This window comes from Hyperolius riggenbachi, chromosome 3 (genome assembly GCF_040937935.1).
Source record: "Hyperolius riggenbachi isolate aHypRig1 chromosome 3, aHypRig1.pri, whole genome shotgun sequence".
In the NCBI taxonomy this organism is placed as follows: Eukaryota; Metazoa; Chordata; class Amphibia; order Anura; family Hyperoliidae; genus Hyperolius; species Hyperolius riggenbachi.
In genome coordinates, this window is record NC_090648.1 from 143,982,921 (window position 1) to 143,999,125 (window position 16,205).

The 16,205-nt window shown below is 41.5% G+C and overlaps 1 protein-coding gene across 2 annotated transcripts in view; it reads left to right on the top strand.

Annotated features, from left to right (window-relative positions):
• IQCH (IQ motif containing H) overlaps positions 1 to 16,205 on the top strand; it is a 185,918-nt gene that overhangs the window by 88,073 nt on the left and 81,640 nt on the right. For both annotated transcript variants that reach the window (XM_068275033.1, XM_068275034.1), the window contains one exon: positions 11,940 to 12,212. In XM_068275033.1, coding sequence (XP_068131134.1) covers positions 11,940 to 12,212 — 273 coding nt within the window. The remainder of the gene's footprint in view (positions 1 to 11,939; positions 12,213 to 16,205) is intronic.

Below are 16,205 nucleotides of genomic sequence, written 5' to 3' on the forward strand. Positions count from 1 at the left end.
TTGCTTAGGTGGAATTACTTTTTCCCCTAAAAACAAACTTGATTCAAAAACATTACACAGATCACAGTAATTATTCAACGGGTGCAAGAGTCCAGTGTCACTCACACATGTACCACATATCTTATATAGTTAAAGGTGTACTTTGATTGGTTGCTACACTCAACAGCTCTGTCCTGGTATACATGATAACAGTCATATTCTGAAGAACATCTGTTCCAGGTCAGGTCAACTCAAATGCCCCTTGCACATGTATTGCCAAAATTTCTAGTTGACTAGGAATTTTAACATAATTTCTATTTTTAACCACTTTATCCACCACTACAGTATATCTACGTCCTCTGCGACTTCATCTAAGCCACGAGTCAGTAGATATACGTCCTGTAGCAGAAGCAGTGCTGTGCAGGATTGGGCTTGCTCCTGTAAACATTTCTGGTACTATCTGATGCAGCACTAATTGGTGAACGGGAATTTATGTTTCCTGAGCTAATGAGATCGATTTTTACCATTAAAATACTTTTATTTTCTCAGTTCTTAGTGAAAAATACACTCTGTAGCATTATTTCAGAATCAAATATCTTCACCATAAATTTTGACAGGAACATAATCTAAGTTTTGTGATAAGCAATAAGAACAGCCAAACAAAATTTGTGTTTTTTTTCTACAGTAGCACTTTTTATTTTTAAACTGGAATTGGTAAAGCTGAGAAATAACGTGTTTTTTTCTATTTTTTTCCTTGTTTTCCCATTAAAATTCATAGAAAACAAAATTGTTCGAGGGAAAAATGGCATACAATGAAAGCCTAGTTTGTCTTGGAAAAAAAAAAAAAAAAAAAAAAAAAAAAAAAAAATATATATATATATATATATATATATATATATATATATATATATATATTTCATTTCTGTGTCATACGTAGGGATAAAGTTATTTCTAATTAAATAGGGGCATAGCTAAACTGTCAAAACTGCACTGGTCCATAAGTGGGTAACAAGGTATGGATGCGAAGTGGTTAAATAAAGTTATTTACTAAAAATTGAAAATCGTATTAAAGGAAACCTAAACTGAGAAGGATATCGATTTTTCCTTTTAAAATAATACCAGTTACCTTACTCTCCTGCGTCTCTAATACTTTTAGCCATAGCCCCTGAACAAGCATGCAGATCAGGTGCTCTGACTGAAGTCTGACTGAATTAGCTGCATGCTTGTTTCAGGTCTGTGATTCAGCCACTGCTGCAGCCAAAGAGATCAGTAGGACAGCCAAGCAACTGGTATTGTTTAAGGGAAACATCTATATCCCTCTCAGTTAAGGTTCACTTTAAGAATAGCAATGGTTAATGAGATGTTAGCATCTACATGGAGTTTGTATGATCTCCCCATGTCTTTGTGGGTTTCCTCCCAAATCCCAAAAACACACGGATACGTTAATTGGCTTCCCCCTAAAAATTGGCCCTAGGCTATGATACATACGCTACACTGTACATATATACCTGTATATGACTATGGTAGGGATTAGATTGTGACCCCCTCTGAAGGACAGGTGTAAAGATCATAATGGCCACACTTGTTTTATGACGCTTGTGAGGGAGGTCCCAAGACCGTGCAGGGCATCAAGGGGAGGCAAGGGAAGGGATGTAAACATTGGGGGGGGGGGGGCATTCAAGTTTTGCTGGGGGGCCGCATGAATTGTAGTTGTGCCACTGGTACAATATAACCCAAGTTATGCAAATTGTGTAACGCATTACATAATTTGTGTAAAGCCCAATACACGTTATGTGTGCTGGTTGCACAACTAAAGCATATAGTGAATACATAACCCTGGTGGTGGGTAGCTGTATAACCACACTCAATGCAAATAGTGTCTATGCAAGTGAAGCCAAGAACTCAGCACTGGACTTAAAGGCAACAACAACAACAAATAACCTTTGTAAAGTTCTTTTCTCCCATAGGACTCAAAGCACATAAGCATGGCTCAGACCAGTAATTGGTTGATTGGTAAATTGTGGTACAGAGGAAGAATTCTATAAGTCTGCAGATGCCAGGCTAAACAGGTGGCTTTTCAGACTGAATATGAATAACTCCAGGGATAGGGCTGTCTATACTAGGTGTAGTAGGGAATTCCACATTGTAGTGGCAGCATGATAGAAAGCTCTGGCTCCAAAGGTTTTGAGGTGCACTCTGGGAGTGACCAAGTTTATGGATCCTGCTCATCTGAGGTTGTGAGAGGTGTGGTGCAGTTTCAGGAAGTCCTTCATGTATCCAGGGCCCACATTGTATAGGGATTTGAATGAGTACTAAATACTAATTTCTGTTGTTTCATTTTAGCAAATGAATGCCTTTATAGCAAGTAGCATCATGTCTTGATGAAACAGAAATAATCAAATAACAGATGTGCTAAAGCTCTGGTGCCTGTTCCCTAAACAGGAATATCAATACTCTGCTCTCCATACTGGGATATTACATGAACCTGCCCCCTACAAAAGCTCCTTTCTGTCTCTTTATATCACCAATTGATTTTCCCTCAGCATTACTACCTCAATAGGAGCCAGGAGGGCAGCACGGGATGAGTTAGCGTTATACAAAAGCCTGGCAGCTTCTTCTGCAAGTGACAGAAGGATAATTCTGCGTGGATCAAATAAATACAGATGTGTAGTAATTAGTTCTATTCCCAGCGAGGCCATTTCTGAGGCACTAAAGATGTGAGCGATTATAGTATCACCTCAACAGCTTTTATCAATTTAAACAGCTCAACTACAGCAGAGGTCATAACCCAAGCACATATTCATCACGCAATTTTTTGATGGCTAAGCAGAGTAATGAACTGCTGCGCCATGATAGACCTATTTAAACTGGAAAACATATATCTTACCTTCTCTTTCATGTCTTTATTATATGACCACAGCGGTGTTAAAATATCTATATAGGAGTATATAAACGACAAAATGAATGCGGTTGTCAATATTTTATTTAAACACCCTTTATGTGATATTTAAACACCGATTTACAAACACACTTTAAAAAGATGAAACAAAGAAATATATACCAGTATATCAGTTTAAATTGTTAGGCTGTACCCTTGTATTTAAGTATTTCATATTGGCTTTTCTTAACTATATATTTGTAATCTTGATGGAAAAAAAGCAATGGGTTATATACACTAATGGCCGGTAAAATGTATGTGTGCAGATTGCACACATACATTTTACTGGACGTTACACAAACTACATAACATGCGTTATATAGTCTGCGTAATTCGCATTATACACATAAGGCATGTTTTGTTTGTATAACACACATTATGTTATTTGCTGTCTTTGCATGTAAATTTCACTGGCCATTAGTGAATGGACTAGAGTGTCACAGCTCATATTATTTGTTATGTGATGTGATTTGCCACAAGACTTAAAGGGGAACTGAAGTAAGAGGTATACGGAGGCTGCCATATTTATTTCCTTTTAATCAATACCAGTTGCCTGGCAGCCCTGCTGGTCTATTTCTCTGCAGTAGTATCTGAATAACACCAGAAACAAGCATGCAGCTAGTCTTGTCAGATTTGACTTTAAAGTCTGAAACACCTGATCTGCTGCATGCTTGTTCAAGGGCTATGGCTAATAGTATTATAGGCAGAGAATCAGCAGGGCTGCCAGGCAACTGGTATTGCTTAAAAGGAAATAAACATGGCAGCCTCCATATACCTCTCTCTTCAGTTCCCCTTTAAAGAGAAACTGCCCAACGCCTGTCAATATCTTAAACTCTCTCCACAACTTAACTCCATCAGCAGACTCTCTCCCTTCTCCTCCACCCTAGTCCATGGCCTGCCACTGCTGGTGTTGAGGTTGTTTATCTGTTACTCGTCTACTACTGTATAACCACATATAGTGTATTCTGTACTGTTTTTGCTGCCGTTTTGTACCACTGCTGCTTTTAATGTTAATCTGCCATATTTGCACAGTGGCTGTTACTTTGTCAAACTGTTGTGTCTTCCTTCTTCCCTATACACTGTATGTTACCAGGAAAAGTTTTGAGCATAACATTGTCATGCTTGGTGAATAAAAAACAATTCTGATTCTGTAGTGAAAATAACATAATGAATAAAATGTCTTATTTCGTACAATATCAATTTATAGATTATTTAGCCATTGTTTGGCCATTGTAAATCTTTCCTCTCCCTGATTTACAGTTTGAAAATGCATCGCTGGTGGTGACATTTTTAGTCCTGTCAGGTGATTTGTCCAGAGTGTTCTTTTACTGAGTGTTCTATACACAGAGGGAGCTATAGCTTGTTTGGCAGCTGGAAAAAAACATTATTTCCCACAATGCAACAGGGTTCACAGACAGCAAACACTGTCAGGACCATGGTCATGAGATCACACTGTGGGAGGGGTTTCACCACAATATCAGCCATACAGATGTTCCTGATGATCTGTTTGAGAAAAGGTAGTGGTAGTGGGAAAGGGGGTATCCGCTACTGATTGTAATCAAGGTCAATCCTTGGTTAAAGTTCCTCTTGAAGGCCTAGTGCACACCAGAGCGGTTCGGCAGCGTTTTCAGATCCGATTGCGGATGTGGATCCGCTAGGGTAATGTAATGGGGGTGTGCACACCAGAGCGGGAGGTGTTTTGCTGAAACGCATACTCCCGGGGTGAGGCATTTTTTGGATTGTGGAGGCGTTTCTGCCTCCAATGTAAAGTATAGGAAAAACGCAAACCGCTCTGGAAAACGGGAGTTCAGAGCGGTTTTGCAGGCGTTTTTGTTACAGAAGCTGTTCAGTAACAGCTTTACTGTAACAATATCAGAAATCTACTACACCAAAAACGCTTCCCAAAAACGCAAAATGCTAGGTGAAACGCTACAGACAAATAAGAAAAAGCGTTTCAAAATCTGCTAGCATTTTGCGGATCTGCTAGCGGTTTTTGGTGTGCACCAGGCCTAAATGAGGAAATATGGGGTATATTCACTTAAATAAAATCTATGTGCACAGACAGCGGGTGTCACACAAGCAATGCATGTCTTATGTGTAAAACGCAAGTTACGCTAGCGGTGTAACATGCATAACGTAGCTTGCGTACCGTCCAGTAAAATGTATGTGCACTGTCTGCACAGGTATATTTTACAGAAGATTAGTGGATCCACCCCAAAGTTTCTATAACGTGATTCATGTCGGTAAAGGGAAAGCACATTTATATGTTACATGAGCTACATGCATTACAAAGCAATTATACCATCTTTGAAAGCCCAAATCGAAACATGGATCTAATTATGCTAAGCAGGCCGTTTTCAAATATTTTTCTTTTGTATTAAAGGGGGTGTTTGCAGCTCAAAATACTTTTATTTTATTTTTTTAATTATGTGACCTCAAGCAGCCTGGATGAAAGTGTTGACAGCAGGCACTGTGAGGTGGAGCCAGCGCGTCTGCTTGGTGCAGTATCATCATGCTACTCACACTGGCGGCAGGGTACCGACAGAGCTGTCTGAAAAGGTCATAGCCTGGAGATTTCTAAAGCCAAACGTTCATCAATTTTCCTATTTGATTCCAGGTAGTTTCAGTCAATCAAATTTATCAGAAATCGGATGCCCCAAAATATTGGATCGATTGTTTTTTAAAAATATCGATCTAACAGGATAAACAATTTCCATCAACTGAGGCAGGCATGGTAGTCGATTGATGGGCCATAGCGTTTCACTGCATTGACCAGTGCAGCATAGCAGTTCAATTGATTTTCAATAGATTTCCTGCTGGAAAATATTGAAAAATGACGTGCTTTGTGTGGAAGGCATCGATTGCAATCTGATCAGATCCACAATCGAGGTGTGTATGGCTAGCTGTAGCCTGTAGTGCTCCAGTGGCTGGTGTAGAGGGTCCTGATGCAATCCTAGAAATCGCTTCTGTGACCGACTGTAGTTAGCCCATTAGTAGCTTCAATAGAGTTATCTCGTTTGAGATAAGTGTCCTGCTTTTGACCTTAGTTGGCAGAACTCATTGTGCTGTAAATATCTTAGAATGCTTTGATCTCTCCCTGCTAACAGGAAATACAGAAATTGGAAGCCCTCTATTATTGTCTTACACTGCCCCCTAGTGACAAGCGGCCATAATAGCAGTACCGATACTATTTAGCAGAAAACAAATGTGACAAATAGAGAATAAAAAAAATGTGCTAAAATAAATTGGCCTAAAGCACTTGCAAGCCAATAAATACATTGGCTGCTAAAGAGTTAAAACTATGCTGCACTTGTGGCTGCTTACATGCAACATAGTTTTTACGCCGCCAGCTCCCATGCACGGGATGCGATAGCGCATCCCTGCCGGCTCAAAACTCAGCTGTCTAAAGACGGCTGAGTTCAGTACCAGACAGATCAGCTCCTGGCCACATGATCACAGTGGTCACAAAGGAAACAATGGGAAAAAAAAGCCTGGTCCTTAAGGGGCCAGAACCGTGCAATCCCAAATTAATTATGAGTTAATTACTTCACTGACATCAGCTAAGCAAGTAGTTTACCCCCCAAAAAAGATTTAGGATATTTGTACAAGCAACACCCCAGTGTTAAAAATTGAAATAAATGAATAAAAAGTATAAATGTAACATGATTTACGCTGAGCATCTCCATCGGGTATCATCATATATGGTCCTGCACTCCGGACTGAAGTATGTAAACATTTTTTTTGCTCCTGAGAGCCTAATCAAATATACAAAGAATATTGGTGGAACTGAAATCATACATTACTTGGACTGCTTTATCCCCATTTATCTGTGTATCTTGTTACATGCCTAGGGAAATAGGAATCTGTGTAGAAATGCAATGAGAAAGATTCTGCTGAAATATTTGTTGTGACTGGTGCCCACTAGTGGTAAAAGTTATGTACTGCCTGCACCTAGAGTAGACGTGATGCTTGTGAACAGAATGTCAAGATGCTAAGAGAACAGTTGATTTCTGAAGCTGATATGTTGTCATATGTTTTTAAATAAGTAAAATAATTAAATAGAATTAAATGGAAGAACCTGCAAAGTGTATAGTTATAGATATTAGCTTCCGATGTATAGGAAGACTATTAGAACATATAACAGTGTTAAACAGGACGGAGAGATAGAAGGATGCAGTACATATCAAACAAACAAACACAGAGCATTTATATTGCGCTTTCCTCCTGGCGGACTCAAAGCGCCAGAGCTGCAGCCACTAAAACGCGCTCTATAGGCAGTAGCAGTGTTAGGGAGTCTTGCCCAAGGTCTCCTACTGAATAGGTGCTGGCTTACTGAACAGGCAGAGCCGAGATTCGAACCCTGGTCAGAGGCAGATCCCTTAACCACTACACTATCTAGCCACTATATGACCATAGTTTATCATTAGCTTCAATAAATACAATTTCGTTTTTGTGCATCCATCAAAACATTTGAACTCAATGGAGCACAGTTAACAAATAATAAATATCATGATTCAGGTAAGGAATCTTATTATAACTGGTACTTATCTAAAAAATATATATATATATATATATAAACAAAGAAAGTTTGGCACTACATACAATAAGCTTATTATATGCCTGAAGCCTCGTACACAACATGCTACATGAAACTCGGCTGAGGAAGCTAACAATGACCAAATCTAATGCCCCCCAATGCCTCGGCCAGCGATCAGCACAGAGGATCAATTTTGCCAATCCCTAGCCAAGAACATTGTTCTCCCTGCTCACTCTGGCCACCACCGCTCTGTAACACACACACACAGCAATCCCTGCCGGGCAGCATGCCTCATACATGTGCTGGAGGTTTTAGATTTACTTCTTGTTTTAATGTCACCAGCCAGTGTCTGGATATTTCTAGACGTATTATCTGTCTGTCAAGTCATTTTTGAAAATAACTAACTAGTCACCTTCTGCTTTATGAGGTAAGGCTCTGCTCTTTCCATCCTTAAAGTGAACCTGAGCCAAAGTTCAGGTTCAAAACAAGTTCTTACCCTGCAGAGAGGGAAGCCTTAGGATCCTATAGAGGCTTCCCTCTCTATTTGGCAGCCCCCTGTTGCAGAGTGCGACCCCCCTCCGAATCAGGGCCAAGGCAAATTCCCTTCTGTGTTAAAGGAAACCAGAGGTGAACTATATTAAAAGATTTATACCTACCTGGGGCTTCCCCCAGCCCCATCTGCATGGACCGCTCCCATGCCGCTGTGCTCAGCCTTCTCCAGCTACCAGAGTGGTCCCGTATCTTGGACCAGTCTGCGCTAGCACAGTGCACTCTCTCTGTCTCTTTCCAACGGGGAATAGTACTGCGCCTGTGCACTGCGCTTGCTCAGACTGGCCTAGACTGGCCGAAGTTACGGGACCAGTCTGGTAGCTGGAGTAGGCTAAGGACGGAGGCATGAGAGCGATCCGTGCGGATGGAGCTGGAGGAAGCTCCAGGTATGTATAAATCTTTGAATATAGTTCATCTCTAGTACACGTTAATGGCCACGCTGTAGCCGTGTGAGCCCGCCTGCTTATGCGCAGTAGCACGAAGCCCGCGGCTCTGGCTTACTGCACATGCATGGGCAGGAAGAGGAGCTGTGCGGCCCCGATCTGATTAGCAACAATTCATTGTCTCTAATCTTCCAGGGGGCCATGCTCAGCGATGGGAAATTATAAGAGAAAGGGAAGTCTCTATAGGATCCTGAGGCTTCCCTCTCTTTAGGTAACTATCTTTTTCTTTTTTTGTACCCGAGCTTTGGCTCAAGTACACTTTAAAGCAAACCTGATGCAGCAGAAAAAAGTTAGATACTTTCCTAAGAAGAGTCAAAGGTCCAGAGGCTTCCCGTGGCCTCCTCAAGCCCACAGCTGCTGACTAGGACCTTCTTTTAGTTCGCGGCCGCACTCCTGTCTGTGCGAAAGTGTGGACGGACTGTGCATGTACAAGTACACCCCCGTCTTTGCAGTTGCATGGAGTCACTCCTGCACGGGCGCCTGGGCTTACTGAACAGGCATGGCTGTACTTGCACAGGTACAGTATGGCTGCACTCATAAACAGCGCGGAACACAGCCCCGAGAACATATCCAACAAGCTCTTGTCAGATATTTTCAGAGGGTCTGTGCATGGCAGTGGTGGTGGGGCGAGGTACAGAGGGTCCGTGCGTGGCAGTGGGGGGCGCGAGGTAGTCACAGGAAGCCTCTACACCTGGGGTCCCCAAACGTTTTGCGTCGAGGGCCGGGTCAACATACTTCAGACTGCTGGGGGGCCGGAGTATACATAAAGTTATGTAGAAGTCTTTGTGGGCCAGACAGTGAAGCATACCCAGGTGACAACCTGCAGTGGACAGCAGTGTCACCTGATGTTGAATTTGATTGTAAACCAGCGAATTACTGCTTTCTGGCTGCCATGTGGATGGGTGGTGCCAGCACTGCTATTCTACAGTGGTGTAAAAAACTATTTGCCCCCTTCCTGATTTCTTATTCTTTTGCATGTTTGTCACACTTAAATGTTTCTGCTCATCAAAAACCGTTAACTATTAGTCAAAGATAACATAATTGAACACAAAATGCAGTTTTAAATGATGTTTTTTATTATTTAGTGAGAAAAAACCCTCAAAACCTACATGGCCCTGTGTGAAAAAGAAATTGCCCCCCTGAACTTAATAACTGGTTGGGCCACCCTTAGCAGCAATAACTGCAATCAAGCATTTGCGATAACTTGCAACAAGTCTTTTACAGCGCTCTGGAGGAATTCTGGCCCACTCATCTTTGCAGAATTGTTGTAATTCAGCTTTATTTGAGGGTTTTCTAGCATGAACCGCCTTTTTAATGTCATGCCACAACATCTCAATAGGATTCAGGTCAGGACTTTGACTTGGCCTCTCCAAAGTCTTCATTTTGTTTTTCTTCAGCCATTCAGAGGTGAATTTGCTGGTGTGTTTTGGGTCATTGTCCTGCTGCAGCACCCAAGATCGCTTCAGCTTGAGTTGACGAACAGATGGCCGGACATTCTCCTTCAGGATTTTTTGGCAGACAGTAGAATTCATGGTTCCATCTATCACAGCATGACTTCCAGGTCCTAAAGCAGCAAAACAACCCCAGACCATCACACTACCACCACCATATTTTACTGTTGGTATGATGTTCTTCTGCTGAAATACTGTGTTACTTCTACGCCAGATGTAACGGGACACGCACCTTCCAAAAAGTTCAACTTTTGTCTCGTCGGCCCACAAGGTATTTTCCCAAAAGTCTTGGCAATCATTGAGATGTTTTTTTAGCAAAATTAAGACGAGCCTTAATGTTCTTTTTGCTTAAAAGTGGTTTGCGCCTTGAATATCTTCCATGCAGGCCGTTTTTGCCCAGTCTTTTCTTATGGTGGAGTCGTGAACACTGACCTTAATTGAGGCAAGTGAGGCCTGCAGTTCTTTAGATGTTGTCCTGGGGTCTTTTGTGGCCTCTCAGATGAGTTTTCTCTGCGCTCTTGGGGTAATTTTGGTCGGCCGGCCACTCCTGGGAAGGTTCATCACTGTTCCATGTGTTTGCCATTTGTGGATAATGGCTCTCACTGTGGTTCGCTGGAGTCCCAAAGCTTTAGAAATGGCTTTATAACCTTTACCAGACTGATAGATTTCAATTACAGTACTTTTGTTCTCATTTGTTCCTGAATTTCTTTGGATCTTGGCATGATGTCTAGCTTTTGAGGTGCTTTTGGTCTACTTCTCTGTGTCAGATAGCTCCTATTTAAGTGATTTCTTGATTGAAACAGGTGTGGCAGTAATCAGGCCTGGGGGTGACTACAGAAATTGAACTCAGGTGTAATAAACCACCTTTAAGTTATTTTTTAACAAGGGGGGCAATCACTTTTTCACACAGGGCCATGTAGATTTGAAGTTTTTTTTTCTCACTAAATAAAACCCATCATTTAAAACTGCATTCTGTGTTCAATTAGGTTATCTTTGACTAATAGTTAAATGTTTCTGCTCATCAAAAACCATTAAGTGTGACAAACATGCAAAACAATAAGAAATCAGGAAGGGGGCAAATAGTTTTTCATACCACTGTATATGCGGACAACCAATATTTCAAGATGTAGCTGACCGCATCTATAAGTAATACATTTTGTGTGTGGGGGGCGGTAAAAAAGCCTCAGGGGGCCACATTCGGCTGCGGGCCTTAGTTTGAGGCCCACTGCTCTACACTATCAGGAAGCTTTCCTCTACATCGAACTTTATTTTTCTGCCACCTCAGGTTAACTTCAATTTGTTGTCAGATTTGCTTTAAAGGTTGTGGGGGTGATTTACTAAGCAATAAAGACTGGAAATTACAGCCATGATTAGAAGGTAGGATATGGTTGCATTATACCAAGTTGCTGGACTGAGCATAAGCTGCTGACCAGGCGCACATGTCAGTGTGAACAGGGAAATGGTGTTTGTGCATACATCTTTCCCTATTCATTTTTCTCTGTAGCTCCCCCCAGCTCTGTGGTTGAGGCATAATTGTGCTACATTTCTCTTTTAGGAGAGAGGAAATTCAACTTTTGTTGAAGTTGGAATCAGGGAAGTAATAAGGGTAGCCTCTGAAGCCGTAGAGGGTGCGTCCCTGTCGCTTGAGGTAGTACATCGCATCCATTGCGATGACAGTCTTCCTTGGCGTGCCCGGTGTAGGTGACGGCATCCTGGATGATGTTCTCCAGGAAAACCTTCAGTACTCCTCGGGTCTCCTCATAGATGAGGCCGGAAATGCGTTTGACACCCCCTCTGCGGGCCAGGCGGTGGGTGGCGGGCTTAGAGATGCCCTGGATGTTATCCCGGAGCACCTTCCTGTCCCGCTTGGCATCTCCTTTCCTGAGTCCCTTCCCACCATTTCCTTGGCCAAACTTTTATCCATGTCTGGAAAGGTCATATCTCTAAAATATGTTTTTCTCCTTATGTTGAATATACATTATAAAAGGATCTGAAGCTTTTACTGTCATACATTTTCTAATGCCTTTATCTTTCCTTCACAGAATCACCATATGTGCCTTTCCACCATGCTAAAGTACAGCCCAAAGGCATTGGTGCGTATAAGAAACCTGACCCAAGGCCGGGAGACATACATTGTTGGCCGAACACCACATGTAGATGACTTGGCTGTGGCAGACATTCTTGGTGTCCCTATTCTAGGCACAGAACCAAAGGTGGCACATCTTTATAGCACCAAGTCTGGAAGCAAGCGCATTTTCACCAGTGCTGAGATTCCTACTCCCCCTGGAGAATACGATATCTATACTGAGGAACAGGTTAGAGGCTTTGACAAAAAGTCACAAATTTCTTTAGTTATTGCTGAAGTGTTAATTGTACAATTAATGTTTACATTTTTTATAGCTATACATAATCAAAGACATCTGGTCTTTCTAAAGGTATTGGTTTGAACATGCTTGTGCTCATTGAAAATGTAAGTTTTGCATGTTTAGCAAAGTACAACTTTGGTATTGTTGAGTCTTGAGTAGCATGTGTTGTTCGTTGCATGAAGTCTTGGGAGAGGGAACCAAGGCCAGGGAGGCCCAGGGAAGAGCATATAGCGCCACCACTATACGAGTTTGGCGCATAGGCGTTGCTGATAGTAAAAACATTGATTAGTTACATTGAAAATATTTTACTACAGACAAACCTAGCACCCATTCTCACTCTAACTCTCCCCCAGTTTCTAAAACAAAACTTCCCCACCCAATTATACTACCCAATACTAATCTACTCTCCTAACTGCCTAAAATGAACCCCCCCCCCCCAAACTAATGTCTAAACCTTATTCTCCCCTCCTAGTACCTAAAATGACCTCCACCTAATTCTTAAAGGGACTCCGAGCAGTGCATGTGGGTATGCCTTTAAGCATACCCACAACTAATTAATTACACCCTCACACCTACCAGCATGATGTTTGTAATTATATCCCCTTGGGTTCCTTATATTTCATTGCATTGTGCTGAATCAAGCTGCCGACTTTGGAGAAAATGTAACTATGGAAAGATGCATATTATTTTGAAGCTCTTTCTCCTCTTTCCAATGATAGATAAACTGCCACCCTACGCCTTTTAGTTTTCGCTATTTTCGCGATCGAAATTGCAGTGGCCGCGATTTCAATCGCGAAAACTAAAAGGCATAGGGCGGTGGTTTATATATCATTAGAAAGAGGAGAAAGGGAGCTTTAAAATGATATGCATCTTTCCATAGTTACTGCACTGCTTAGAGTCCCTTTAAACCTAATCCCCCCTCCTAGACCATAGAACAACCCTCCCCCACCTAATTCCTAAATTGAATCCCTCCCCCCCCCCCCTCCTAGTAGCTTATATAAACCTCTCCCTCCCACACACCTAATGCCTAAAACGAATCCCCCCTTCTAATGCCTTAACTTAACCCCCCCCCCCCCCCCCTGGAAGCTGATGTTGTCCAGCTATTGTAATACAATGTAATACAAACCTATATACAGTGGAATGCAAAAGTTTGGGCAACCTTGTTAATTGTCATGATTTTCCTGTATAAATTGTTGGTTGTTATGATAAAAAATGTCAGTTAACAATATCTTATAAGATACTCACACAGTGATATTTGAGGAGTAAAATTAAGTTTATTGGATTTACAGCAAGTGCGCAATAATTGTTTCAATAAAATTAGGCAGGTGCATAAATGTGGACACTATTGTCATTTTATTGATTCCAAAACCTTTAGAACTAAGTATTGGAACTCAAAATGGCTTGGTAAGCTCAGTGATCCCTGACCTACATATACAGGTGAATCCAGTTATGAGAAAGAGTATTTAAAGGGGTCAATTATAAGTTTCCCTTATCTCTTAATTTTCTCTGAAGAGTAGCAACATGGGGGTCTCACAACAACTCTCAAATGACCTGAAGACAAAGATTGTTCACCATCATGGTTTAGGGGAAGGACACAGAAAGCTGTCCCAGAGATTTCAGCTGTCTGTTTCCACAGTTAGGAACATATTGAGGAAATGGAAGACCACAGGCTCAGTTCAAGTTAAAGCTCGAAGCGCCAGACCAAGAAAAATCTCGGATAAAAAGAAGCGTCGAATGGTGAGAACAGTCAGCGTCAACCCACAGACCAGCACCAAAGACCTACATCATCTTACTGCAGATTGAGTCATTGTGCATTGTTCAACCATTCGGCGCACTTTACACAAGAAGATGCTGTATGCAGGGGAAGCCTTTTCTCCGCCCACAGCACAAACAGAGCCACTTGAGGTATGCTAAAACACATTTGGACAAGCCAGCTTCATTTTGGAATAAGGTGCTGTGGACTGATGAAACGAAAATTGAGTTATTTGGGCATAACAAGGGGTGTTATGCATGGAAGAAAAACAACACAGCATTCTAAGAGAAACGCCTGCTACCTACAGTAAAATATGGTGGTGATTCCATCATGCTGTGGGGCTGTGTGGCCAGTGCTGGGACTGGGAATCTTGTCAAAGTTGAGGGATGCATGGATTCCACTCAGTATCAGCAGATTCTGGAGACCAATGTCCAGGAATCAGTGACAAAGCTGAAGCTGCGCCGGAGCTGGATGTTTCAACAAGACAACGACCCTAAACACTGCTCAAAATCCACTAAGGCATTCATGCAGAGGAACAAGTACAACATTCTGGAATGGCCATCTCAGTCCCCAGACCTGAATATAACTGAAAATCTGTGGTGTGAGTTAAAGAGAGCTGCCCATGCTCGGAAGCCATCAAACCTGAATGAACTAGAGATGTTTTGTAAAGAGGAAAGGTCCAAAATACTTTCAACCACAATCCAGACTTTCATCGGAACCTACAGCAAGCGTTTAGAGGCTGTAATTTCTGAAAAAAGGAGGATCTACTAATATTGATTTCATTTCTTTTTTGTGGTGCCCAATTTTATGCACCTGCCTAATTTTGTTTAAACAATGATTGCACACTTTCTGTAAATCCAATAAACTTCATTTCACTTCTCAAATATCACTGTGTGTGTCTCCTATATGATATATTTAACTGACATTTTTTATCGTAACAACCAACAATTTATACAGGAAAATCATGACATTAACAAGGTTGCCCAAACTTTCGCATCCCACTGTAGTATCAGATTGGCTACAGGAGCCTGATTACCAATACTCAGCATTGCCGTCAATTAGACACCTGCCAGGCCATGCGCCCAAATCACCTGCTTTGGGCCCAGGGCGCCACATTTTGATACATGCGATACCCAAGCACACACAAACACATATGCAATTGCAAGAGAAGTGTGAAAGGCTCACATCACGTGCCAATGTTAAGGGATTTTCAGAAGTATTAGGTATACTATCCATGTATAACAATAAATGTTATCCAAGTACTAAGGAAACAGTATAGGCAACAGACTAGAACACAGCTTTAGGTCTCAGTAACCAGGATGGCTTATCAGCCTGATCTCCTGGAATAAAAGTAATGGAGGAGCTGCAGACTGACCTCCATCCCATACAATTCTATGTACTAAATAAAAATAAAGAAAGAAAAAACAAATAAAATGTACAAAACACATTATTTCTTGAGCAAATAACTTCTTTCTGTCTGAAAACTCTTTCTATTTCAACTTTTTTTTTAAAGTTTTACAGAAAATAACCTAACCTAATTTACAGCATTTGCAGGTAAACATTTAACCGTGATCATTAACAGAATTGTGAAATATCACATATACCGACTGAGGCCAGAGTGACCATCACGACTACTTGTGTTTGGAGAGAGAAGGACATACAATTATTCAGGTTAAGAGTTAATGCAAACATGTTCTAACCTGGGCACAAGCAACTGGACATTAAAGGAAAAATAGTAATCAGAGGTCTGATTTAGTGAAAAGTACAAGTCAGTGTGATAGGTTGTTGAACTCAAAGCTATATTGAAAGTAGGTTTGAGCTTTCCCATTGGTCAGTAAGGCCACTCTTTATAATAAAAAGGGCAATAAGAAAGGTGGAGCTCTGGAAAGAGTCACAAGATCAACTGAGCAGCTACTCAAAGCCATGAAGGTTAAGACGGATAAGTCGACTTCTTCCTCAGAAAGAAAAAGTTGATGATATAGCATGTTGAACACATTACTCATTTACAAATATCTGGCCACTGGCTGCTGATATTAAAACAGGAAGCACACATAAGGTATGTAGTGATTATATCCAATGTAGTGTAGGTTTTGGTTTATTTTAGTACAGGAAGTGGTAGGTCTCACTGGAAATGCCAGCTGAGGTGGCTGGTAACAACCGCCTCAGCCGATAATCCAGTGTGTGTACAG